The sequence below is a fragment of the Perognathus longimembris genome, chromosome 12, assembly GCF_023159225.1.
Source record: "Perognathus longimembris pacificus isolate PPM17 chromosome 12, ASM2315922v1, whole genome shotgun sequence".
Taxonomy (NCBI): Eukaryota; Metazoa; Chordata; class Mammalia; order Rodentia; family Heteromyidae; genus Perognathus; species Perognathus longimembris.
The window spans coordinates 28,336,884-28,361,498 of record NC_063172.1 but is presented as its reverse complement, the minus strand read 5'-3'; the positions used below and the strand labels follow the sequence as shown (position 1 = coordinate 28,361,498).

The window sequence follows — 24,615 nt, the reverse complement described above, 5'->3', positions numbered from 1 at the left end:
TAATAACGACTAACGCCTAATAGCCCCAATATGACAAATTTCAAGATTTGTAATTTACTTGAATGCGATCCCATCCTGTTTACTAACTCAATCAAAACTTCATATCCTTGGGCCTGGGGGTCGGGAGAAAGGAAGAGCTGTAAATGAAGATGCATTACGTTGTCCTAATGCTTGAGGTTTATTTTTCTCCTGGAAATAAAAGACACCCCCCACCCCCAAGGCCTCCATTGAACTTTTATTTTAATGTAGTACTTAGGACAATTGTCCCAAAGGGCAGATATTTCTCAATTTAGCCAAATTGTAACAAAACAAGAAATGAAACAGCATTTGGGATTTGTTTTTCACCCTTATCATCAAGACTCACTGCCTCCCATCATCAATATTTATTGAGCATTTACAGTGTACTAGGCACAATAGAACATACAGAAAACATTGTCCCTGCTCTGGAGGAGCTTACATTCTAAAAGAAAAAAAAAATACACCTCTTTTAAAATGGCATTTTTGTTTGGTGTTTTCTGTAAAGTACTGAGGAAATATTCTGTAGGGTGAGCTTTGGGTTTAACTTAGCCCCATCATTATGTAGAGAAGAAAGATTTAAAGGCAAACAATGACAGACCATTCAGGAAAGAGTTTATAGGAGATACACAATCTCACCAACTAAGGAGAGATGTGCTGCAGTAGAGGATGAGGGAAATAGTTTGTGGGATGCAAGCAAAGGAAGCAAGGGATCTTAGACATTGAGTGGAGCCAGAAAGATCATGCGGCCTTATCCCAAGTACACGGCCACCAAGGAGGAATGGTTGGTGACAAGACAGAAGGCTAAAAACAGGAAGGTAATCCTGTGCATCTGACAAACAGAATGACCAAAATCGAAGGCAGGCTGTATCAAGAAATTCTCAAAAACCAGAAGTGATTTGGAAGCACAGAATTTACAGTTAATGCTACCCAATGTCATGATGGGCCAAGAACATTGTGGCTTCCTAAGTTAGAAAATGCCATATACCAAAATTTTAACTGGAACATAGTACTTTTTGAATCAATCTTCCCCTCCCCCCAAGGAAAAAAAAAACTTTTGTTTTTGGGGTGGGGGGAGAATGGGAAATATGGGACATGGTCGTTAGTGAGATCAGTATTTTTGTTATGATAAACTTTGTACTTTTAACTTGGTAAAAGCCCATTAGCTGCCAAAAGGGAATAAGGAACAAATTTCTAATAATGTACAATTTTTGTAGAGAAGGTTCCAAACCAAAAGACTAATTTACATGAAAAGTTGTAGAGAAAGTAGTTGAAAAGTCCATTCATAAAACTTTTATTCCACTTACATGAACTTAATACACGTGTTCTTAACAATTATGCTTGGATTGTTCATGAAAATTTCATAAGACATTAAACAAAGCTAGCCATCATCTCAAGTTATTTCCCTGTTAACTATTTTTACAGCACATGCATGTTAGGCAAGTATCAAAAAAGAAAAAAAAAATCACAAAAGCAAAAAAAAAAAAATCTAAAAAAAAAGTTAAATACATGGGGTTTTTGTTTACTGCTGTGCTTGATAGACATGAATAGTGAATACCAAGCAGTTCATTTTTACTGCGTCTTTTACATTTGTTCTTAGGTTGCCTAAAACATTTAAATACAAATAAAATGTGTAGCAAAAATAATGAGAGCAAACAGCAGATAACTTTACAAATAATGGAATGTGAACCGTTTCTGCCCTTATCTGGAGTTAATTGGGTCACAACTTTGTCCAAAGAACACTTCTGGTGCTGTAGTCAAAGGTGTGCATACTGAGATAAGAATCTTCCACAGAAATACATGATTCCAACATGCAATATCCATGGAATATCTATTTGTACCACAGCCTTGCAAGTGTTCCAAACCTTTAAAGTACCCACAATAACTACACCTGTGACTGGGACCAATTTTCCCTTTTATTCCCCACCAGTACAAACCAATATGTAGGCAGTTTTCTTCGCTTAGACATGGAAGCAGTTTTAACACTGGCCCTTGTGAAGCCACAATGTACCAAAAGTACTATGCCAAACATTTATAACTTGTATAAAAATTCCACATCCCCATATTGGCCACCTCAAGATGAAAACAGATAACTCCCTAAATGTTAACTGGCTCTACTCCCCTAATATTAAACATAAAAACCACATGGGAAATATAGAAATTCAAATAGAAGTAACATAAACCTGTCATAAATCGTAAACAAAAAACTATTTGTGGGACAGCATGGATGACAAATGGTCTACTGTGTAAATTTTAGAATGAGGCAGACAAAAGTTGGAAGGCCAGTTAATTTTCCCCTCCTTCTCCTGCTTCCGCTTCGTCTCCTTGGGTATCCGATGTCCACAACTGGTAAAAGAAGGAAATATTTTTTCAGTGCATGTTTCAGACCGAATGAGGAAAAAAACTCCTATGAGCATTGACTAACTCCATACAATGGAACCAGAATGACTACTCTCTCCTGATAAAAGAGACTGAATAATTTCTATTCCAAAAAAAATTCTCCATGGGATGGAAAGTAGCAACCAGCATCACACCTCTCTGAGCTAAACAAAACAAACCTTAACCATTTGTCATATGCCTCAAAATGAATGCTGAATAAAATATTCTGAGAGGTAAAAACAAAAGTTGTCTTATAATACAGGTATTATGAATTCTCTATTGGTAACTTTAATGTTTACTTTCTCAATGGGTTATAATCCCAAAATTATTTATTTATTTAGTCAGTCCTGGGCCTTGAGCTGTGTGGCCCTGAGTGCCATCTTTAAGTTCCTTTCTGCTCAAGGATAGCATTCTATCACTTTGGCCACAGCACCACTTCGGGGGGGGTGGTGGTGGTGGTGGTGGTGGTGGTGGTGGTGTTTGTGTGTGTGTGTGTGTTATTAACTAAAGCTAAGAGTCACTTGGACTTTTCTGCCCAGGGTGGTTTTGCACTGTGCTCCTCAGATCTCAGACTCTTGAGTAGCTAGGATTAGAGGCATGAGCCACCGGCGCACAACAATTTACAGTAAATGCTAACAATTATAATGGAAATACTGGTTCAAAATCGTGTACTGTCTTCATTGCTAAATTAACATCAAAATTTATCTGGATGTATAAATTAGATTAGACCCTCAAAAATGGTAATAAAGTACAGTAACTACATCTCAGGTTCCACTTTTTAAAATGCTATACTTTATCACTTTAAATCAGAATAAAGAATTTTTTTTAGGTGGGGTCAGGGGTTGGGTTGGCAGAATTTTACTGTGTTGACCAGACTGGAATTCAAAGTTATAATCATCCTGCCTCAGCCTCCTGACTATGGAAGATTTAGAAACATGCCTTCCTGTGCCAAGAAGTATTTCTTTGTGCCAGTGCTGGGGCTTGAACACAGGGCCTGGGCACTCTTGTCTCTGAGCTTTTATGCTCAAAGCTAGTGCTCTACCACTTGAGCCACAGTGACCCTTCTGGTTTTTGAGCCGAGTCTCGTGGATTTTCCTGCTCAGGCTGGCTTTGAATTATGATCTTTACATCTCAGCCTACTGAGTAGCTGGAATTATGTAAGCCACAGGCACCTGGTAGAAATACACACACACACACACATTTTTTTTTGCCAGGTCTGGGCTTGAACTCAGGGTCTGAGCACTGTCCCTGAGTTTCTTTTGTTCAAGGCTAGCACGCTACCATTTGAGTCACAGCAAGATTTCTAGCCTTTTCTGTTTATATGGTACTGAAGAATTGAACACAATACCTAACGTAATGCCAGGCATGCATTCTACCACTTAACCACATTCCTGGCCCAGAAATATTGCTTTTGTCTGTTTGTTTATTTATTTATTTATTTAGGTTGTAGGGCTTGAACTCTGGGCCTGAGTACTGTCCCTGAGCTCTTCAGTTCAAGGCTGGCACTCTACCACTTGAGCCATAGCACCACTTGCAGTTTTCTGGTGGTTAATTGGAGATAAAGGGTCTCTCTGACTTTCCTGTACCCGGCTTTGAACCTTGATCTTCAGTTCTCAGCCTCCTGAGTAGCTTAAGCCCTGAGGGCTTGGCACCCGGCTTAAAGAAATAATGTCTTTGTTTTTGTCAGTCATGAGGAACTCAATTTAGAGCCTGGGCTGGTCCCTGAGCTTTGTCCACTTAAGGCTAGTACTCTAACACTTAAAGCCACAGCACCACTAGAAATATTCTTAATAATAAATTAGTTAATGGAGTTAATGCCTCATTTGTAATATAGATTCTTTCATTTGGAATGGGATGTAATTCAGCAGTATAGCATCTGCTTAAGCATGCCTCAGTGCCTGGATTCAATCCTCAGCACAACAAAAAAGTTTTTGAATTCTTTTTTATACTTCTTGACTAAAACAAATGCCTCAAGTTTGTAGGTAACACTGATTTTACTTGTCATTTCAGCTATTTAGTAGCAGTAGACTAGAATTCAATTGGAAACAAAAAGATGACATAGTCTCCAAGGTAGTAAGTAGCGCTAAAGCTAACACAAACTCAGCAACACTAGACTACCATCTTTTTTTAAAATTTCTACCTCTTGGGCTGGGGATATGGCCTAGTGGCAAGAGTGTTTGCCTCGTATACATGAGGCCCTGGGTTCAATTCCCCAGCACCACATATACAGAAAACGGCCAGAAGTGGCACTGTGGCTCAAGTGGCAGAGTGCTAGCCTTGAGCAAAAAAAAAAAAAAAAATTCTACCTCTTTACTTGACACACAGCAGATGCTGGGTATTTTTATTTTTTTTAACCTAAGCCTCAAAACTTCAACTTTAGCGCTTATCTGAAGAAAATGAGAAAACCTAAGGAACCAAAGAGACATATATGCCAAGATAGTATGTGCTTCATGTAGATTCCAATTCAAACTAAAAACTGTTAAGAGAACATTGAAATTTGTCTTAGATATGTAATATTTATAAATTACAGGTTTTATACTATGATGATGGCACTAGGATTCTTTTTTTTTGTTTTTTGCCAGTCCTGGGGCTTGGACTCAGGGCCTGAGCACTGTCCCTGGCTTCTTTTTGCTCACTGTAGCCACTAGCACTCTGCCACTTGAGCCACAGCGCCACTTCTGGCCATTTTCTATATATGTGGTGCTGGGGAATTGAACCCAGGGCCTCATGTATATGAGGCAAGCACTCTTGCCACTAGGCCATATCCCCAGCCCCGGCACTAGGATTCTTACTTGAAATTTGAACAATCATGAATCCCTAATAAGTCACACAAAAAGAAACTGCAAAACAGATTTCTAAACACTCTAATCCTGTAGAGTGTCTGAAATTTTCTGAATTAGCACTTTATTGTATTTGTACAAATAGGGAGGAAACTTAACGGACACAAAGAAATTTTAAAAAATTTATACATATATAGCCTTGATTTACTTTTTTTTTTTTGGCCAGTCCTGGGCCTTGGACTCAGGGCCTGAGCACTGTCCCTGGCTTCTTCCCGCTCAAGGCTAGCACTCTGCCACTTGAGCCACAGCGCCGCTTCTGGCCATTTTCTGTATATGTGGTGCTGGGGAATCGAACCTAGGGCCTCGTGTATCCGAGGCAGGCACTCTTGCCACTAGGCTATATCCCCAGCCCTTGATTTACTTTTGATATAAGACAACTTTTGCAACTAAACCCAACATTTGAAACAGAAAATAAATGGCTCACGTCATTAAAGGTCCAAAACCATAGATCACAAAAAATTATTTTGAGAATTTATATTTTGCCAACAGAGTTGTAGCAATAAATGCGTACATCTTTAGCACTAATTATTCCAGTTTCCATAAGGTGGTCTTCATATACTTTTAACTGCATATAGGTTAGTACTAAAAATATGATAAATATTCCTTATAGTAAAACAATTAGGAATAATGATGTACTTACTGTCAAGTTGTCTCTCAGTAACTGCATTATTAGCGTGCTGTCTTTGTACGACTCTTCACTTAATGTATCAAGTTCAGCAATGGCTTCATCAAAAGCCTATGATTTAAAAGAAGTACATTTCAGTGCTCAAATAATAATCATAACTGTTAAACTTCCATGCAACAGGTAAAATACATACTGTCTTTGCAAGAGAGCACGCTTTCTCTGGGGAGTTCAGAATCTCATAATAGAACACCGAGAAGTTAAGGGCCAGACCCAATCTGATAGGATGCGTTGGTTGCATTTCCTTTTTGCTGATTTCAAAAGCTTCTTGGTATGCTTGTTGTGACTGATCCACAATACCTGTATTAAAAAACAAAGACCAAAAGGTACAGGTAGAGTTTGTATTTTATCTTCATTCCTCAAATTAAAACCCATGTGGCCTCTGAACTGTAATCTCAAACAACTGTATCTGAATTCCTTTAAAAAAAAAAAAAGGCTTGTCCATGCCAGTGCCTCATATCTATAAACCTAGATACTCTAGAGGCTGTGATCTGAGAAAGATTGTGGTTCAAAGTTAGGTTGAGGCAGGAAAGTCTGTGAGACTCTTATCTTCACTAAACTACCAAAAAGCCAGAAGAGGAGCTATGGCTCAAGAGGTAGTGTGCTAGCCTTGACCAAAAAGAAGCTCAGAGACAGCTCCCAGGCTGAGTTCAAGACCCACAACTAGTATAACAAAACATTCTTTCGCTCAAGGCTAGCACTCTACCACTTGAGCCAGCGCCACTTCCAGCTTTTTCTGTTTATGTGGAACCGAGTAATTGAACCCAGGGTTTCATATGTGCTAGGCAAGCACTCTACCACTAAGCCACATTCCCATCCCTGCTTACATTTTTAATAGAGATTTACATTCCTCAGTTATGCAGTAGCTACTACTTAAGACACAATGGCTTTTCAGAAAAGATTATTAATGTTAAGCAGTATATATAATTTCTTTTTCTTTTTTGCTGGTCTGGGGACTTCAACTCAGGTCCTGTGCTATTCCTGAGTGTCTTTGTGCTCACTGCTAGCAATCTACCACTACTTGAGCCACAGCGCCAAGTCCAGCTTCTCAGGAGTCTCAAAGACTTTCCTTCCCAGGTTAGCTTTGAACTGCAATCCTCAGATCTCAGCTGGTATTAGAGGCATGAGCCACTGGCACCTGGCTAGCAGTATATAATTTCAAGATTCAAAAGCAAAAAGCTCTATGGTTTGCTATTCAGTGTTCTAATTAACTTTTCATATCATATTTTATACAAGTTCAACAAACAAGTTTAAAACAAAAACAGCATACCTTTCTTGTCATCACCGGCAGCAACCTCAGCCAAGTAGCGGTAGTAGTCTCCCTTCATTTTCAAATAGAAGACTTTGCTCTCTGCTTGTGAAGCATTAGGGATCAAGAACTTTTCCAAAAGAGACTTCAGGAAAAAAAATACAATAAGACAATTATACAACAAAGTACACTCAATAACAAAGTACATTTAATAACACAGTTCACACTATAGCCCTAGAGTTATAAAACTCTAATCCCTAGATATTGCCAATAATATAGGTGAAAATATAGTAGAGGCATAATTTGTGATTTTAAAGCTAGCAGTGTGCTTTGAGTGGCAATATGCAAAATATGAAGGCATGTACTACCATAGCCAGTTTATTGGATTTAACAGAGTCTTGCTTGTTTGCAGCCTGAGTCGGTCTCCAACTTCAGTCTCCCTGATCTCTGCTTTCAAGCAGCTGGGACTACAGATGTGCACCACCACACCAGGCCACAATGGTTTGTACTTAAGAACATTTTCTCATTTAAATGTAACCATCTCATAAGAACAGAGACAGCAGACTTAAGAAGTGACCCTTTTGGGACTATGGAGGAATGAAACAAACAGAAACCTATAATGTGCACAGAGTCCACACCAGAGGAAGCAAAATAAGATTACCTTTATTTACAAATACTACACAGGTTGCAACAGCCAAAACATTTCAAATCAAAGTAATTTTTCAAAAGTCAATTAAGGCAGTGATAAGATTATGAAAAGCAATGATTAAACTCACAGAAAGGCTTCTTACCTCAATAAACATCTATAAATCATTACATCAGGTAAAATTAAAATGTTATCTTGTTTGGCTTAGCAACTACTTAAAGTTATTTGGATCTCAACATACTAATTATCTCTCAGCTGATTTAAAGATAAAAAGTGTGATAATTGTATTGAGGGTGGGGAAGTAGAGCTAGTATCCCTATATTAGACACACACTAAAAAAAAAAAAAAAAGAAAAAAGAAAAAAGCAGAGGTTACTTTCAACGCCTACTTCTTTCTGGTGTTACCCACACCCTAGGAATAAAGGTGAAATCCATTTTCACCTGGACTGAGCCCCCCACAAAAATCAATTAATTCTTGCAAGGAAAAAAGGTACCTAATTTTTTGGTTTCAGTCCTCAAAAAGACATCCTTTAATTTTTTACCTCTTTTTTTTTTAATGCCTAACAATTTGACAACGCTTAAAAAAGCAACCCTAGGCCTGGGAATATGGCTTAGTGGTAGAGTGCTTGTCTAGCACGTATGAAATCCTGGGTTCAATTCCTCAGTACCATATAAACAGAAAAGGCCAGAAATAGCGCTGTGGCTCAGTGGTAGAGTGCTAGCCTTGAGCAAAAAGAATCTCAGGGACAGTGCCCAGACTCTGAGCTCAAGCCTCAAGATTGGCAAAAATAAAAAAAACAAAAACAGCAGCCCTATATCCACTTTGTTAAAATGGTAGCAAGGGTATTTGAAGGAACAAAGTTTTTAGCCCAGCTGCTCCTACCTATGTATAAATGAAGGCCAGTATATATGCAGTTACTCTAGAGTCAATCTTTGCAAATGCAAAATTTTGGCAGCAAATTTGATGGTAGATATGGTGGCACATATCGTAATCCTAGCACTTGGGAGGTGGAGGCTGGAAAAATACTGAGTTTGAACCAAGACACTGATTCACAACACGTAGGGCTATGTAGCTCAGTGGTAAAGCACCTATTATCCATAAGCAAGGTCCTGGAATCAATTACTACAACAAGAATGTAAAAATTTAAAGCTATACCAGAAAACTATTTAGGCAAGCAAGGTGTTGACAAATACTATGAAAGCCAGGAATCTGTCTTTCATGAGTAAATTCTGTATTACTAAAAACACCATCTTTCATACTGGACTACCCTAAGTTCATGCTCAACAGGTTGTTGGGAACTGTATATATTAATAGCTAAGTACCTCTTCCCTCAAGATGAACACTGAATTAGCCATAAAATAACAACTTTTATAGCTATCATCTAGGAATAATAGTAAGGCTGCTTATTGACCTAATGGACCAAATGTCAATAGTAGCCCATGTTTTTGGTGAAAGAACTGAATGTTGTATTCTTAACCTACTTATAAGCCTCATAAATGCATACTTTAACTTAGGAATTCAAAAGGTGAAACTGGACTTAATTACAATATACATAAATTCCAAGTTTCATTTAAATAAGCAGTTCAGAAGACTTGAGTGAATACAGTTTATTAGCTTACTTAGCACTTGAAGACTACTTCTCAAAATAGTCCTCATTATCAAGAGCATATTACTTTACCAAAGTCCTGTATAATAATGACAAAACAAGATAAAAAACTTCCGAGGCTGATACTATGTCAGATAATATTGTGCAATATAAGCGAAAAAAAGTGTTCTGCTTCTCTGCTAACCTAAATATCTACGCATTAAGAATTACAAATGCCTAGGTATTGTATTAGGCACATATATGAAGAAACTACAGTAAAAGGGGCAAGTATCTTCTAATATGCACATATGATCACTGGAAAACTGAAAATTTCCAATGGTCAGGTTTCTGAAGAAAAACAAAGAAAAATCCAGAACAAATGGGAGGTGGGAGGGAGGGAAAGTGAGAGAAACATTTATTGCCACCAAGAAATGTTCAGTCTCACAGATGAATGCTCAATCTTCTTGTGCTTCACTATAAGCATTAATTTCAAAGCTCCACATAGTACCAAGAAGCTGTTCAAATGCAGTAAACACTCCTCACCCTACCAATATCCTTTTAAAGTTTGATTTAAATTTGAGATCACTTTTTCTTTCCTTTAATTAGAATCAGGACTGTATCTTTAGATTGAACTCAAAGGAAAATTACAATAGGGCTGGTTCCCTTTTGAGGTTAACCACTCAGTATTGATTGACATAACCTATGTGGGAAGCACTTGGCAAAAATACATTTTCTATTTAACTTTTGGCAATTTAGGGTATCTGTCTTAGTTGCTTTAGTTTCCTAAATTCTAAAATTACAGGTATGAGTTACCACACCTGGCAACATTGGATGTTTAAATGCTACTGGTTAAGTAAAAGGACAATATCATGTGCTTCCGAGGAAACAAAATGCAAACTGTAATCCTGGATGGACTTCTGGAACCACCCAGGAAATAACTTCTATTTGATAAATGTATAAATAAGGTATGTAGTTTATATAGCAGTCATGTATTTATTAAATTCTTAGCTTTCATTATTATACTGTAATTATATGATGTTACTTTTTGGAGAAATCCTGCGAAAGATTTGTAAGAAATTATACTAATTTTTTCAAAACCAAAATTCAAGATGTAAGATAAAAACAAAGACTATTTAGGGAGACAACCTACCATAAACATGTAAAAATAATAATTATCAGCGAGGGTACCAGTGGTTCATGCTATCCTTGAACAAAAAAGCCAAGTGAGACAAGTAAGAGCACTGGTTCTAAGTTCAAGCCCCAGTACTAGCATCCACACAGGCAGAAAAAAAAAAGTGCAATTATTTTCTAAAAACAAATTTTAAGGAAAAATCCTTAAAATAGTGATTATTCAGGAAGTTGGGATCAACTGTATATTTTGGTGTCTATCCTCTTATCTTTTGTACTCGTGCTTTTAAATTTCTGGGTATTAATTTCATACTTAGGAAGAACACAAATACACTGATGTACTTGTAAAGAAAAATGAGAAGCCAAGAAAAGGTTCTCATTCTGTCCTAAGACAGTATACTTCAGCAACTGGTTAATATTAAGTTTAATTACTATGAAAGTAACTGTGTATAAAGCAGCAGAAAAAACAAAATGAAATGGAAAATACAACTGGGCTAATTTTGTTGTGTGGCCTTACCAATATGTGAAGACCAAGCTCTATGGTCTACTCTACTCTTCCTCTATTTTAGACTGAACAACCACAGCTCATTTCCATAAAGAGAACAATTGAGACACTGGTACAGACATGCCTGCTTTCACACAAAGCATGAACATACATACATGTATACAACCCCTACCAGTGATTAAAAAAGTTGGTGGTGCTAGGCACTAGTGGCTCATGCTTATAATCCTAGCTCCTGGGGAAGCTGAGAACTGAGGATTGCAATTTGAAGCCATCCCAGGCAGAAAAATCCATGTGATTCTTTTATCTCCAGTAAACTATTCATTAAAAAAAAAAGGAAAAAAAGAAAAAAAGAGAAATAAAGCTGAAGTGGCACTGTGGCTCAAGGAGTAGAACACCAGCCTTGAGCATAGAGAGGCTCCGGGTAGTGTCCAGCCCCCTGAGTTCAAGCGCCAAGCAAAAAAAAAAAGGTGGTGGTACAAACAGAGGCCCTCCAACTTGATTTTCACTAAGTACAGACTCTAAAATACAATCTAAAACAGAAACCATCAATTTTATTAAAATGATTTTTGGAGGGTTATTAACAAAAAACTATCTTCCCAACAACCATACATACAAAGTAAAAATGTTACAAAAAACCAAGATGTGACCTAATGTATGCCACTAAACCTCTGAGCTTCAGTCTCTTCAATTGTGAAAATGAAAATGCTAGGCTGGATGTTCTTTCAACTGTTTAACAATTCTATTCCCAATTTTATTATTCAATTTAAAAACACAAAATATTCCACAAAGATCATTTGTTAAAAGTAATCCAGGGAACTGTAAATCTCAAGTATAGCACTGTTCAAATTTTCAGTCTTGTACAATTCTTTCATGCATAATTTCCTCAGAAGTTCTACTTTATTCTGTAGAGCCATGCGTCATTCCTGTATCTCACAAAATTTTTAAAAAGCAAAGCCATTAAGGAAAGTTGGGGAAGAATTATGAAAAGGGTGACAATGTACCCATAAACTGACATTTTGAATTGAAATCTCTGTGTACTACTACTTAAAGATGTTTTGTTTTTCAAAAGAGGATGCTGGAACAAAACAGTAACGCTATTTATTTGTTAAAACCTGTCCATTAATTTTAAAACCAGTCTCTTACTCCCCCTTGTGGTTGGAGTGGCTTCCATTCTTTTCTGAACTGCAACTTCAGTTGCTTCCAATCAACTAATTTTAGAAGTGTTCCATCAAAAATGCTAATGACATAAGGTACCATAAATAAATCATTTATTATTAAATATCTGATTGTAAAGTCTTTCTTTCAAAGTTTGAGTGAAATCAATGAAAAGTACAATTTTAAGTGTGTATGAAGGTCAGAGTTGATCATTTTGAAGATAGAAGATTGAACATGAAAAGTATAGACTGAAGATTAAAATGGGAACAGAATTTTTTGACTAGTCCCAATTTTCATTTAACTTCTTAAAATCAACAAGATCTTTGATAAGACTAAGTTATAATTATCCCTGAGATTAAGAAATGTTAATACCACCATGATAGGTTTTTCCTGGAAAAAAGCAGTTGCTTCCTAATTTATGTCCCAAATTAAGCAAGACAGATGCATAAAATTGAATGCTGATAGAATGTCTAGTTCACCGCAAAATAAACAGTGTAGCTTGGGTGAAAGTGCTAACACAAAGTGATGTTACCCAAATAATCCTAAAAGGAATAAATTATTTTTAAAATGGTTAAAAGACAAAAAAAAAGTTAAAGGCTTTTAATTTCCCATTTTTCCATAACCAGATTTTTTTGGTCTTAATCACACCTCACTTTTATGCTTTTAACATGCATATTATCTACAAATTCCCCAGTGGGACTATATTTTATCAGACACACACAGAAAAAAATCAGTCTGGTAGCTCATATGCCTGTAATCTCAATTACAAAGGAGGCTGAAATCTGAGGATCCCAGTTCAAAACCACCCTGGACAGAAAGTGCTAAAACTCTTATCTCCAATGAAATAGAAAAAAGCAAGAAGTGAAGGTGGGGCTCAAGTGCTAGATTGCCAGCCTTGAGCATAAAAAGCCAAGTGAAAACGCAAGGCCCCAAGTTCAAGTCCCAGTACGGGCGCCAAAACAAATCTGGGCCCTTATTCACAATTAAATTTGATATAGGGAATTAGTGAAGAAAGAATAGTGGAGAATGACCCCTTAGAACAGATGTACCTAGATAAATGAGAGAGACAGAGTTCTAGATTTGTGCAATCTTATTTTTCCATTATACTTTATAAACTAATGTAAATGTCAATGGTCCTGTTTCTAAGAACTAAGGAATGGAACCAATCTTTCAAAGTTGAAAATGACTTTGATATCAAGATTAATGTCTAACAGCTAATGAAGCAGAAACTCTCAGATCACATTAAGATGAGAATTAGTGGTGGCCTGCATGACCAACAGGCTTTATGAAAGAGATTCTGGCAAAAATGGAGGCCAGCCATGTATTCAGGATGAAAGCTCTGTTTTAGAAAGACTACAGTAAGAAATGTATACAGCAGTAACAGTTTGTAATGAGGGAATAAATTAGGACAGGTAGATTCTCAGAGTAGCAAGCTTTGAGCTTACTGAAATTTACAGTAACTCTAAGTCCCCTAAAATCTTGAACATTACTTATCTTCAATATAGAGCTGTTAGTATAGCAGGGGCTATGAGACCAGAATGAAATCACAATGGATATTCCAGAAATTCTAGAAAAACTCTTTAGGGTAGAGTTATTTTCTATACTAGGTTTCCTTTATGTGCTAGAAAATCAAAGTGGATATATTCATGGGGGAGGAAATCTTAAAAGACTGAGAAACCCAATTCTATAAGTTAACAGTGTATAATAATGACTAATACACTGATGATTAATAAGCCTCTATATTTCCTTATAAAATAGAACTGTTTTTTACATTTTCTGACCTGTCTTCCATAATTAATACTTGGGGTTTCCTTTGCAATCTTTTCCATGAACTTAAAAGTCCCCAATCCTTATTTTATAGTGAGTCCTTTATATGACCTCTACCCATCTCATTTAGTTTCATCTCTTAGAAAATTGTTCAAAAAGGCTTGTAATTGCCCCATTCCTATTGTTGGCAGAATGACCAAGAATGTAACAACTATTATAAAAACTCCTCTTTATTTCCAAGGCTTACCAATTTTACTTAACAGTAAGACTGTCCCTCAGTTTCTTAAATCTATTACAGTTTACCAAAACCCACCATTTGTTCCCAAAATTATGACAAGTATACCATTATACTGGCTTAATTACTCAAAAGTTACCTAATGAGATGTAACTATGAAAATGGTGATGAATTCTAAAAACATTAAGACAAAAATTATAAATAGCCATATAAACATTCAAGTTCTCACACCCAAACTACATCTAATGAGGATAAATTTAGAAGGGTAACGTGCAAGGATAATAAAAGATTTCCAAACTGTAGATTTACACATCTATTCACTATCTGAACCAGGTAAGAAAAATAGGCAAACTGCACATGCGTGTTTTGGCAGTATAGGGTGTGAATTCAGGCTTTCCAACTTGTTAGTCAGGCATTCTTATCACTGAGTCAGGCCTCCAACCCTTTTGTGCACTAGTTATTTTTGAGATAGGGTCTTGCTTCCTGTCAGAGCAATGGCCCAGACCACAACTTGCCTTGTTTTGTGCAAGTTCCTGTCATAACTGGAATGACAGGTTTATGCCACCATACCCAGCTTCTTCCATTATGATGGAGTCTCTCAAATTTTTCTTCCCTGAACTGTGATCTTCACAATATTTACTTACAACATAGCTAGGATGATAGGCATATGTGCCCGCTAACCAGTCATTGGCTAAGAAGGGGTCTTTTCAACTTCACTGCACAGGCTAGCCTCAAATCACAATCATCTTGAGCTCAGTGTCCTAACTAGCTTTCAGATGTGAGCCACTGGCATCTGGCTCACATCTATGTTTTAATTTAAAGTAGATGTTTTAAGCTAAGTAACTATTTTTCAATTAACCAATTAGGGCAGCTTCTACACTTCACCATGTTTGAGGTACTATCTGTACTCCCCCACCCTCCCGCCAGTCCTGGGGCTTCAACTCAGGGCTTGGGCACTGTCCCTGAGCCTCTCCTGCTCAAGGCTAGAGCTCTACCACTTGAGCCCTACTCTTGTCCTTTTGTTTATGTGGTACTGAGGAATTGAACCTAGGGCTTCATGCATGCTAGGCAAGTACTCTACCAGTAAGCCACATTCTCAGCCCTCAGTACTTCTTTAATGATATATTGTCCTTAAAATTTTCAAAGAGCCAGGCACTGGTGGCTCACACTTGTAACCCTAGCTACTCAGGAGGTTGAGATCTGAGGATCATGGTTCAAAGCCAGACCAGCCAGAAAAGTCCTGGTGAGACTCTCATCTCCAATTAACCACTCAAAACAGGAAGTGGCGCTGTGGCTCAAGTGGTAGAGAATTAGCCTTGAGCACCGAGGCATAGAGACAGTGCCCATGCCCTGAATTCAAGCCCCATGACCCACAAAAAAGCCCCTACTAATTAAAAGTTATTAATAACCCTAAGATATCTTATTTGCCTCATCACAAAACATCTTTATGCCAACCACCTCTTACCTAAGTCCTATCTATGACTCTGTTCTTATTTAAGTATTGCTTACTGAAAAACGATAGGTAACCTGCTGCTCTTGATCAAGTTACTGGTGGTTATTCTCCATCCTGACTAACAAGAAACTCCTACCTTCCCATTCAGCTTACTTCACATACCTCAGACCTCCCCAATGTATAACATACCTCACTGAATACCAACACTTAGTGAAACAATGTCCAACTTACTGGATTCAAGAAGGTATTGTAGCTATCTACTAATGATACCTAAGTTCTTAGGTCATGTCAAAAACCATAAATAACAAAGATGTGTAAATACTTATCTGGCACTGCAAAATACTTTTTTCTCCCTACCATTAAAAAATCTTTAAGGAGTTGCTATTTAACTGTTTATCAACAGAATGCATCTTGGCCAATGTCATCCTTTCCAACTTAGAATTCTTTTTAGAAGCCCTTATTCCAATAAATGAACTTCCTAGCAACTGTCAGCTTGAAAATTAACTCTATATTGCAGTTTTTAAGAGCTCAAGGAACATATTGGTAAGAATGTCAAAACTAAGAAAAAGACTCAAAAGATGCCTGGCTTCCTGTCTTGCTCCTGTTCCTGCTTAATAGCAGTTCTGTGGGCAGAGATAAAATCAGTGCCCAGTAACCACATCTTAAAACTGTTCCAGACAAATAAAATGTAGAACAGCATAATCAAATACAACTTGGTTAAGTTAACTGAATCATGATTACAGTAGTTGATTGCTCAACCATTGCTACCAACTGTGACAAATGTTTAATATGTAATTTTACTGCTTTTTGAGGCCTCTAAAAGGAAGCCATTCTTTGCTTTATTAGATATGGTTATCAAATTCAAAAACATCTGAAAATCTGATGGCATGAGCACTGTCCCATTGAAACACACAAACTCTGGCAGGCCCATAACTTCTTTTCAAACAGATCAACAGCTCACAAAGTACCTTAGCCTGATTATCACTCTCTTCAACAACACTAGAGGTGTGGGTATTCTTATTTAAATGAGAGCAGTTTTCTCCAAGGAACAGAGTAATTTCAACAATGTAAAACTGTGGTTTGTCTCAAAATGTTGAGTTTTTTTTACACCACAGTGCATGTACTTCTTTAAGTTACTGTTCAGTTTTCAACTATATAGTCCCTCATTTTAGTTTTCATTTCCTTCTCACTTGCAAGACAAAAACTACCCCATTCTTGGCTGCATGTTTTAGATCCATTTCTAAATTTTAGGTATCACTACAGTTAGTAAGTTTGATCTAAGCACGTGGTAGAATATACAATTTCAAATTAACAAAGACAAGAGCCTCAAGTCCTTTTGCATAAGTAAAAATTCATATTGTGAAGAGTATGCCCTCATTAGTATTCTCACAATAATGTTCTATAATACCTATAAAGTAACAATGCCGGTTTTTGTCTGCTTCTTAAATGGAAAAAAATCAAACCCTTGATAAAAACATACAATCAGAATGAGTTACTAAAGAGCTTGTCAGGAAAACTGAGAATTTTGGCAATTATGCTTTTTAAAAAGTGACATTTTCGCAGCTATGATATTGCAATGATTAATGTTTGGTTCATCACCAATGCTGTCATTCAAAAACTAATTCTGCAAAAGAATTATCTGCCTATTTCCTCTAAAACAATAGTCATCAAATACAATGGTTCAAGAAGTTTTTAAAAATATTATTAGTTCTACTGAATTCTACTAGAAAGAGGAAAAGGAACTTTATGCATGATTTCCAAGTCAATATCTCTGAAAAACATATGTAAAATATCAAGCTATATAAATAGTGAGTTTTCTCAAACTGAAAACTGACCTAAGTACATTAGGTCAGATACTTAGTATATACAATGTTAAAAACATGAAAAGGTCAGACTTGCTCTTGGAAAGAAAAGTTGTTTAGAATTCCTGAAGCCATTTATATAGCAAAGAAATGAAATCATCAAATGAAAAATTTCATTCAGACTTTGTGAAAAGACAAAGTGAAGAAGAGAAACAGGAAATGACAAGTATAAAGACGCTTAATAATCTTAAAAGATGACTGGTTCATCTAAGTTCTCATCTTTTTTAATCTATTGCTTTCATACAATATTTTTTTCTTGATTATGAATCTAAGGAGAGAGACAGAATTACAACTTTTTCCTAGGATAGGAAAACTTTAACAAATAGGCAGTTTTTATATACTCTGTGTAAGTGTAGAACATGCAAATACCTACCTGGTGTTGCAAATAAACTTGTTAGTGGAAGGTAAATGTTACCACATCCCCTTTTAAAAATATGATTTTAGTCTTATGGGTAATTATAATTTGTAATATACTTATTTTTTTTTTTTTTTTTGCCAGTCCTGCGGCTTGGACTCAGGGGCTGAGCACTGTCCCTCACTTTTTGCTCAAGGCTAGCACTCTGCCACTTGAGCCACAGTGCCACTTCTGGTCCTTTTCTATATATGTGGTGCTGGAGAATTGAACCCAGGGCTTCATGTATGTGAGGCAAGCACTCTTGCCACTAGGCCTGTAATATACTTTTTGAAACCAAAATAATCAGTACTTGGAGGAAAAAAAATACCAGACTAAACACAATTTATTAACAAATACTTAGATGATACTGGCTAGTAACAAAAAAAAAACCACAACAATTTTTATTAAAAGAGAAATTTCAAATTCTAAATGTTAACTGTCTCAGCTAACATGATAGGTATATCATTCAATAAGGCACAATATTTATCTTAGAAATAACAGCTATAGTAAAAATTTCAAATAAGCAACAACAAAAAAATGCATCTATGAAAGATGCCATGTAAGATTTTGCAATTTCCAGCCCACTTTAATTAGGATAAAAAAAACGGCATCACTTTTCTTAACACCAAAGTCTTGTGCAGAATCCATATCATTACAGCTTTAAACCCACCATCAAGCCAGGCGCTGGTGGCTCACGCTTGTAATCCTAGGTATTCAGGAGGCTGAGACCTGAGAACTACAGTTCAAAGCCAGCCTGGGCAGTAAAGTTTGTAACAATTATTGCCAATTAATCACCAAAACAAGGGCAGAAGTGGAGTTGTGGCTCAGATGATAGGAGTGCTAGCCTTGAGCAAAAGCCCAAGGATAGAGCCCTAGCGCCCAGTCCCTTGAGTTCAAGCCCCAAGACCATCACATACATACATACACACACACACACACACACACACACACACACAATACAACCACATCAGAAATAATTCTGTATTAGCTCTTCCATGAAGAAAGTTCAAATATTAAATATTGTACCTTGACTTGTACAGTGAGTTCCAGACTCAGAACCCAGTCCAGAGAAATGACTACCAGTTCTGTACAAGAGTTTCAAATATACCAATCCAACATGCAGCCAGAAGTGTTAAGTGTAATCACTTATCAAAACATAATTCCACAAACTCCTGGTTCATTAAAAATGGAAAATATTCATGTTTATAAAGATATATGTTAATTGTCTACGATTTTCTTTCTTTCTTTTTTTTTGGCCAGTCCTGGGGCTTGGACTCAGGGCCTGAGCACTGTCCCTGGCTTCTTCTTCCTCAAGGCTAGCACTCTGCCACTTGAGCCACAGCGCCACTTCTGGCCATTTTCTGTATATGTGGTGGTGGGGAATCGAACCCAAGGCCTCATGTATACCAGGCAAGCACTCTTGCCACTAGGCCATATCCCCAGCCCTCTGTCTACGATTTTCTACTGGATTATACTTCAATTTTTCTGCATCAAAAAGCTCTAATTTGTAAGATATTAGTATTAACCAAAACATAATGTTTAATTCTTTTCAACTTTTGGGGAAAGCACAATACCTCAACCCTCGGTACTAAATACTTAAAAATTCCTCTTGAACCTGGAAAAATCAAGTTTGAGTTATTCATAACCAGTCTTTCACTCTAGTTGTCAATGTTAACTAGCAACACTTAAATGCAAAAAAAGAAGTAACTATGAAACCACGGTCTTCTGCAAGGTCTTTTGACTCACTGTATTAACTCTATAGTGGCTAACTGGAGGAGTTTACATTGAGTTTCCTATTCCTACTACTTCCCTCATATAAAGCAATATATGTAAAATTCTTACATCCATATGCATGCTTAGAATAATGAGCTTTAGCTCTCAGTACTACAAATAATTCTAAATGTATATAATCTGGTTTATCTTTTTGATTAATACCTAATTATATCACTAATGACATTTATTTTATAGAAATCACCTACAATTGTTTCAACATCTTCAAGTAGTAATACCGAAGACTTTAATGAAGCAAGACCAAACGATTCTCACCAGTACATCATTGCAGATATCTCTTAGTTCGGTCTCAATTTTCTCTCTGTATTCTCGGGCCATCTGCTGCTTTTTCTCAGCACCTTCCGTCTTTTGCTCAATACTTGAAACGACCCTCCAAGATGACCTACGGGCTCCTACAACATTTTTGTAAGCAACGGAGAGAAGATTCCTTTCCTCATTAGATAATTCACCTCCTTGCTCAGTTACAGACTTCATGCAGGCTGCCATGTCATCATATCGTTCAGCCTGCTCGGCCAGTTTGGCCTTCTGCACCAGCTCATTTTTATCCATGACTGGATGTTCTGCAGGGGGCAAAAAAAGGAATATTTAGAAAAAATTTCCCACAAAAACACATACTTAAAATTTGTTGTAAACGAGCTACACAAAAACTGCGAACCGGGTTAGTTACCTGTGAAGTAATTATATGAGGAATTAAAATGGAGCCTCCCAAAACAATATCAAAACAAAAAAGTGAAATAGCATAGAAGTATATGTATAGTCTTTAACACTTGTTTAGCAAATCTGAAGTTGCATTACCTCATCTGTTCAGAAGACCCTAACTGACATAAGGTCAAAGCGCTTTGGGGCAAATGAACTACCTTGTTTCCAATATCACCAAGTGACACAAACTTAAGCAGCCTTCCTTCCTTCAGTAAAAACAATGTCTATAAAGAACATTAATATCCTCATCACATTCAGGATAAGTCATGTCAGTTTGTTGTAACTCGTGTCTTTGAACATTCATCAAACTCTTGTCAGCAATCACTAAATTACAAATGGTATTGCCCCCCACACCCTTCCTAAATCTACCAGCTTTGACAGCTAGTCATGGCATGATAATTTTCTGGGAAAAATAATGAAATTGCTTCTTAGAATCTTGAATACAAAATCACAAAGAACCAGGATCTACGTTTGAGGTCCTACTTTGTTACATGAGTACTAGCTTAAAAAAATAATCAAGCCCTAGAACTTCAACTCTTACTATCTGTGTACACTAAAATATATGTCACACTGGAAGCATCCCCCAGTACTTATTATGTCATTCAAGTTTAAAATGTAAGTCACTTTGTCTCTTAGCAGTCACAACTTATTTGAGTAAAGCATTCAAGGTGTCCTTTCCGTCTTCCCACTTAATTCGCCTTTCCTTATGTAAAGTTCGCTAGATTTTACCTTCTGAAAAGTGTGAATAGTTCCTAAACCATAGTGATGACACATAAAGGATATTGAAATACGTATCCTAAAAGGTACGACTAAATTAAAAGGTGGACAGAAGAACCACAGCCACCCACCATGGGAACTGACTTCTCAATATCAGCATCCCCTTTACCTTCCCAGAAAGTCCTCAAACACTTCTTTAAAACAAATGAGGAATGAGGGCATAAATTTAAGATTAAACGGAGTATGTCATGCTGGGTCTCGAAATTACATTTTCTCTCCAGGAACTAAAGAACGCTCTCTAGTTAATGTCGCTTTTGCTGAAAAAAACGATTTTAAACATTTTATACCAGTACAAAGGTTTCCCTCGCCAACCTCTAGGGTAGAAAGGGGAAGTGGATTAGGTTTCTCACAGAACTAGAGCTCCCCAGCCTCCCTCCACTTTGCGGGAAGGCTCTCACCGCACCCACTTAACCCTTGACTGGCTGAAGACGTATGTGGGGGTAAAGCAAACTCCCGTGGACCGTGACTTCCTTCTAGCGCAAACCCTTTGGTCCGCACAATCCGCAACCACCTCCCTTTTCTAGGCTCCGCCCAGGTTTGTGCCTCCGCACCAGTCGCCGACTCCCTTTGTCATGGCGGAACTGTGTCAAGGAGCCCAACCTACAGCTGAGTGTTAAACGCCCCCCTCCCTCGCAGGAGGAGGGAGGAGCCGCCCGCGCCCCCGCCCTAGTCCGAAAGGGGGGGCGCCCGCCCGGGGGCAGAGACGCCAGCGCCGCCCGCTGAAGCCCGGCCGCCACCAGGCCCTGGGCGGCGCACGCCCGCGCTCCCGCCGCGAGGGCCACCGCGCTCCCCCGCCGCCACCGGACACCGCCAGGGTCCACGCCGAATCCTCAGGGACCCGACAGCTGCAGAGAGCGGGGGAGGGGGCGGGCCACACCCAGCCCGGCGGGGCCTCCCGCGGCTGTGCAGGTCCCGCTCACCTCCGCGAACCTCGGGACAGGCGTCTCGGAACCGACGCGGTAGCTGCGGTCCACCCGGGAGGGCGAGGCGCCCACCGCGGGACTACTCCCCATCCCCGGCCTCCCCAGGGCCTGGCCCCCGCCCCTGCCCCAGGCCGGGTCAAGTGTTCCCTCGAAACACAGCCCCCTCCCCCAAGTCCCCCGCGAACCCCACCCCACACCTCACCCGCAGCGGGCTCGCCCCGGGCTCCACGGCGCGGCTTCGCCCCGCTCTACCTGGCCCCGCCGTGGGCCCGCCCCCCCCCCCACCGCCCGGGTCCCCGCGGCCCCCCGCCCGCCGTCGCCCGGGGGTGGGGGAGGGCGGCCCCGCCGCAGCGCGGGGCGCGGAGGCTGCGCCGCGGAGGGGGAAGGGGGAGGGGAGGCGAGCCAGCAGGGGCGCCGTGGGGAGGGGGCGGCCTCACCTGCGCCACCGCAGTGCCCGCCGCGGACCAGGCATTATCTCGGGCGGAAGCGGGCGCAGGGGGCGAGGGCGGGGGGGGGAGGGCGCACGGCTGGCCGGCTGAGCCCCGTCCACCCTGGGGACCCTTGCGCGTGGGCGCCGTCTCCATCCCCGGGGAGAGGGACCCCGGCACTCGGCGCCGATTCGGGCCGGGGCGTCGGTCCGGAAGCGAAGAGCCGGAGGCGGCCGCAAGCGCCCGCCCGAGCCCGGCGGAAGAAGAGCCGCCGCCCGTGTCCGCCTGAGGAGACTCCGCCTCGGCTCCGCACCGCTGCGGCGGGCGACCGGACTGAGGCGGAACGCGGAGAGGGGCCCTCGGAAGGCTGGCTTGGGGCAGGAGGGAGCGGGGTGAGGCGGCGGCGGCCGGGTTCCATACCTGTGTCCCGAGTGGGTGGCGGAGGACGGACGGGGGTTCAGCGGTCTCTGGGCGGCGGCGGCAGCGGCGGCGAAGCTGAGACTCTGTCCCTGGATCTCGCAGCTCACAGGCTACAGCGGCTCCGCAGACACGGGGTTTCCTCCAATCACCAGCTCCGGCAGCAGGGGCACCACACGCACGATGACGTCAAGCGCTGCTATGGCAACCGTTGATTGGTGCCCACAGCTCTCGGGGCCCAGTGCAACCGCCGCTCCCTAGCGCGCGCCCTGCCCGCCCGCCCGCGCTAGAGGGCGAGCGGAGGAGCGCGCGTCCCCGCTCGCCACCGACGCCCCGCCCCGCTAGCCTCCCAACTTCTCGGGTCCCCGGTGCGCCAGCGCAGGAGGCTGCTTTGTGTTCCTCCCCGCTACGGCGCCTTCCCCTCCTCTCCTCCACGCCCTCTCTCCCCCGGCAGCCACAGCAGGCTCTCGCTTCCTTTCGGCCTGTGGGGAAGGAGCCTTCTTCCCTACCCCCACCTTCACTTTCGTTCAGTTCTGCGCCGGCGCCAGTCACTCCCTCTGGAAGGGGCTCTGGGTCCGCCACATCCGGGACCTTTCACATCACCCCACCCCGTCCCCGCCGCCTGGCCGCCCCGCCCTCCGCGGTGGCAACTGCGCCCCTGGGCGGCCGGGGCCGGTGACTAGCGGCTCCGCGGTCCGGGCATTGTGAGCAGGCCTGGGGTGGGGACCAAGGCGCGGCGCCTCCCCAGGCTCCAGCCGACCAGCAGCTCCTCACGGCCGGGCGGGGCGACCTTGGCGCGTGCCCACCCCTCCCCCTCCGTCCGGCTTTACCTGCGGGCCCGGGGGAGGGGGGGAGGGAGGGGGAACGGCCTTAGACCTTTTAAGGTTCGGAATCGCGAGCGAAGCGTCCGCCCTCCCCTCCCCGCCCTTCCGAGCGCGGCTGAGTGACATGGTAGCCGTCCAATCCGGAGCTCGGGATCCGCGCGCAGTGACAGCCGCGAGGGGGCAATGGGTGGGCGCGCCGCGGCGGGGGCGACGAGCTCGGGGCCGGGCCGGGCGGAGCCGGCGGGAGGTGAGGTGTGGCCCGGAAGGAGAGGCGGCGGCTTTCAGAAAGAGTGGTTCCCGCAGTTAGAGACGTGCGGTGTCGAGGAGGAGGGGAGGGTGGACGCGGCAGTGTGGGTCGTCCCGGGCCGGGAGGCGGGGGGCCGGACCCCGAGCCTTCCTCCGGGGCCGGAGTTTCCACTTGACCTCACACTGCAGCGGCCTTACACACAAAACTCGGGAGCCTTGGTCTCCTGGAAGCCGGGTTCCGGGGATCCCGTCGTCTCCCAGGGCCCAGCCGGCTGTGGAGAGGGCCGTGGGGCTGGGGACGGAGCCCGGGCCGGGTGGAAGGAGGAGAGGCGCCCAGTGCCAAGTATCCGCCCTAATTTTAAATGTGCTTGGGCCACCTGCCGAATCCACCTGCAAAAGCCGTCGAGTTTGTAGTGCAACGCGTGCAACCCTTCCATTATCTCCCATTATCTCTGTTGTGTAAACTCCACCTTGATCTTACCAACACCTCTTGACTGTGCACCTGCTGGGAGGGCGGGGGGGGGGGTGTCCAACGTGAGCACCCCTGACAAAAAGAACCTCGGAAATTCAGCCTCAGGTTCTCTAGAAGATTCAGTGTTCCAGTAACACATGCTG

The 24,615-nt window shown here is 41.3% G+C and overlaps 1 protein-coding gene across 1 annotated transcript; it reads right to left on the bottom strand.

Annotated features, from left to right (window-relative positions):
• Nucleotides 1-368: 368 nt before the first annotated feature.
• On the bottom strand, nucleotides 369-23,620 carry Ywhaz (tyrosine 3-monooxygenase/tryptophan 5-monooxygenase activation protein zeta). Its single transcript, XM_048358366.1, has 7 exons — nucleotides 23,446-23,620; nucleotides 22,934-23,126; nucleotides 19,942-20,246; nucleotides 7,187-7,310; nucleotides 6,053-6,216; nucleotides 5,875-5,970; nucleotides 369-2,361 (listed from the first exon to the last, which is right to left on the bottom strand). The coding sequence occupies exons 3-7, from the start codon at nucleotides 20,233-20,235 to the stop codon at nucleotides 2,302-2,304; spliced, it is 738 nt and encodes a 245-aa protein (XP_048214323.1). The 5' UTR covers nucleotides 20,236-20,246; nucleotides 22,934-23,126; nucleotides 23,446-23,620; the 3' UTR covers nucleotides 369-2,301.
• Between the last annotated feature and the right edge of the window lie 995 nt (nucleotides 23,621-24,615).

Excerpts from the sequence above, each read along its gene's own strand:
- Ywhaz (XM_048358366.1), bottom strand. The coding sequence starts at position 20,235 with ATGGATAAAAATGAGCTGGTGCAGAAGGCCAAACTGGCCGAGCAGGCT. Across the intron at positions 6,217-7,186 it reads TGCCGGTGATGACAAGAAAG|GTATTGTGGATCAGTCACAA; the intron begins GTATGCTGTTTT and ends TTTTTAATACAG. Across the intron at positions 5,971-6,052 it reads CGTGCTCTCTTGCAAAGACA|GCTTTTGATGAAGCCATTGC; the intron begins GTATGTATTTTA and ends TTTAAATCATAG.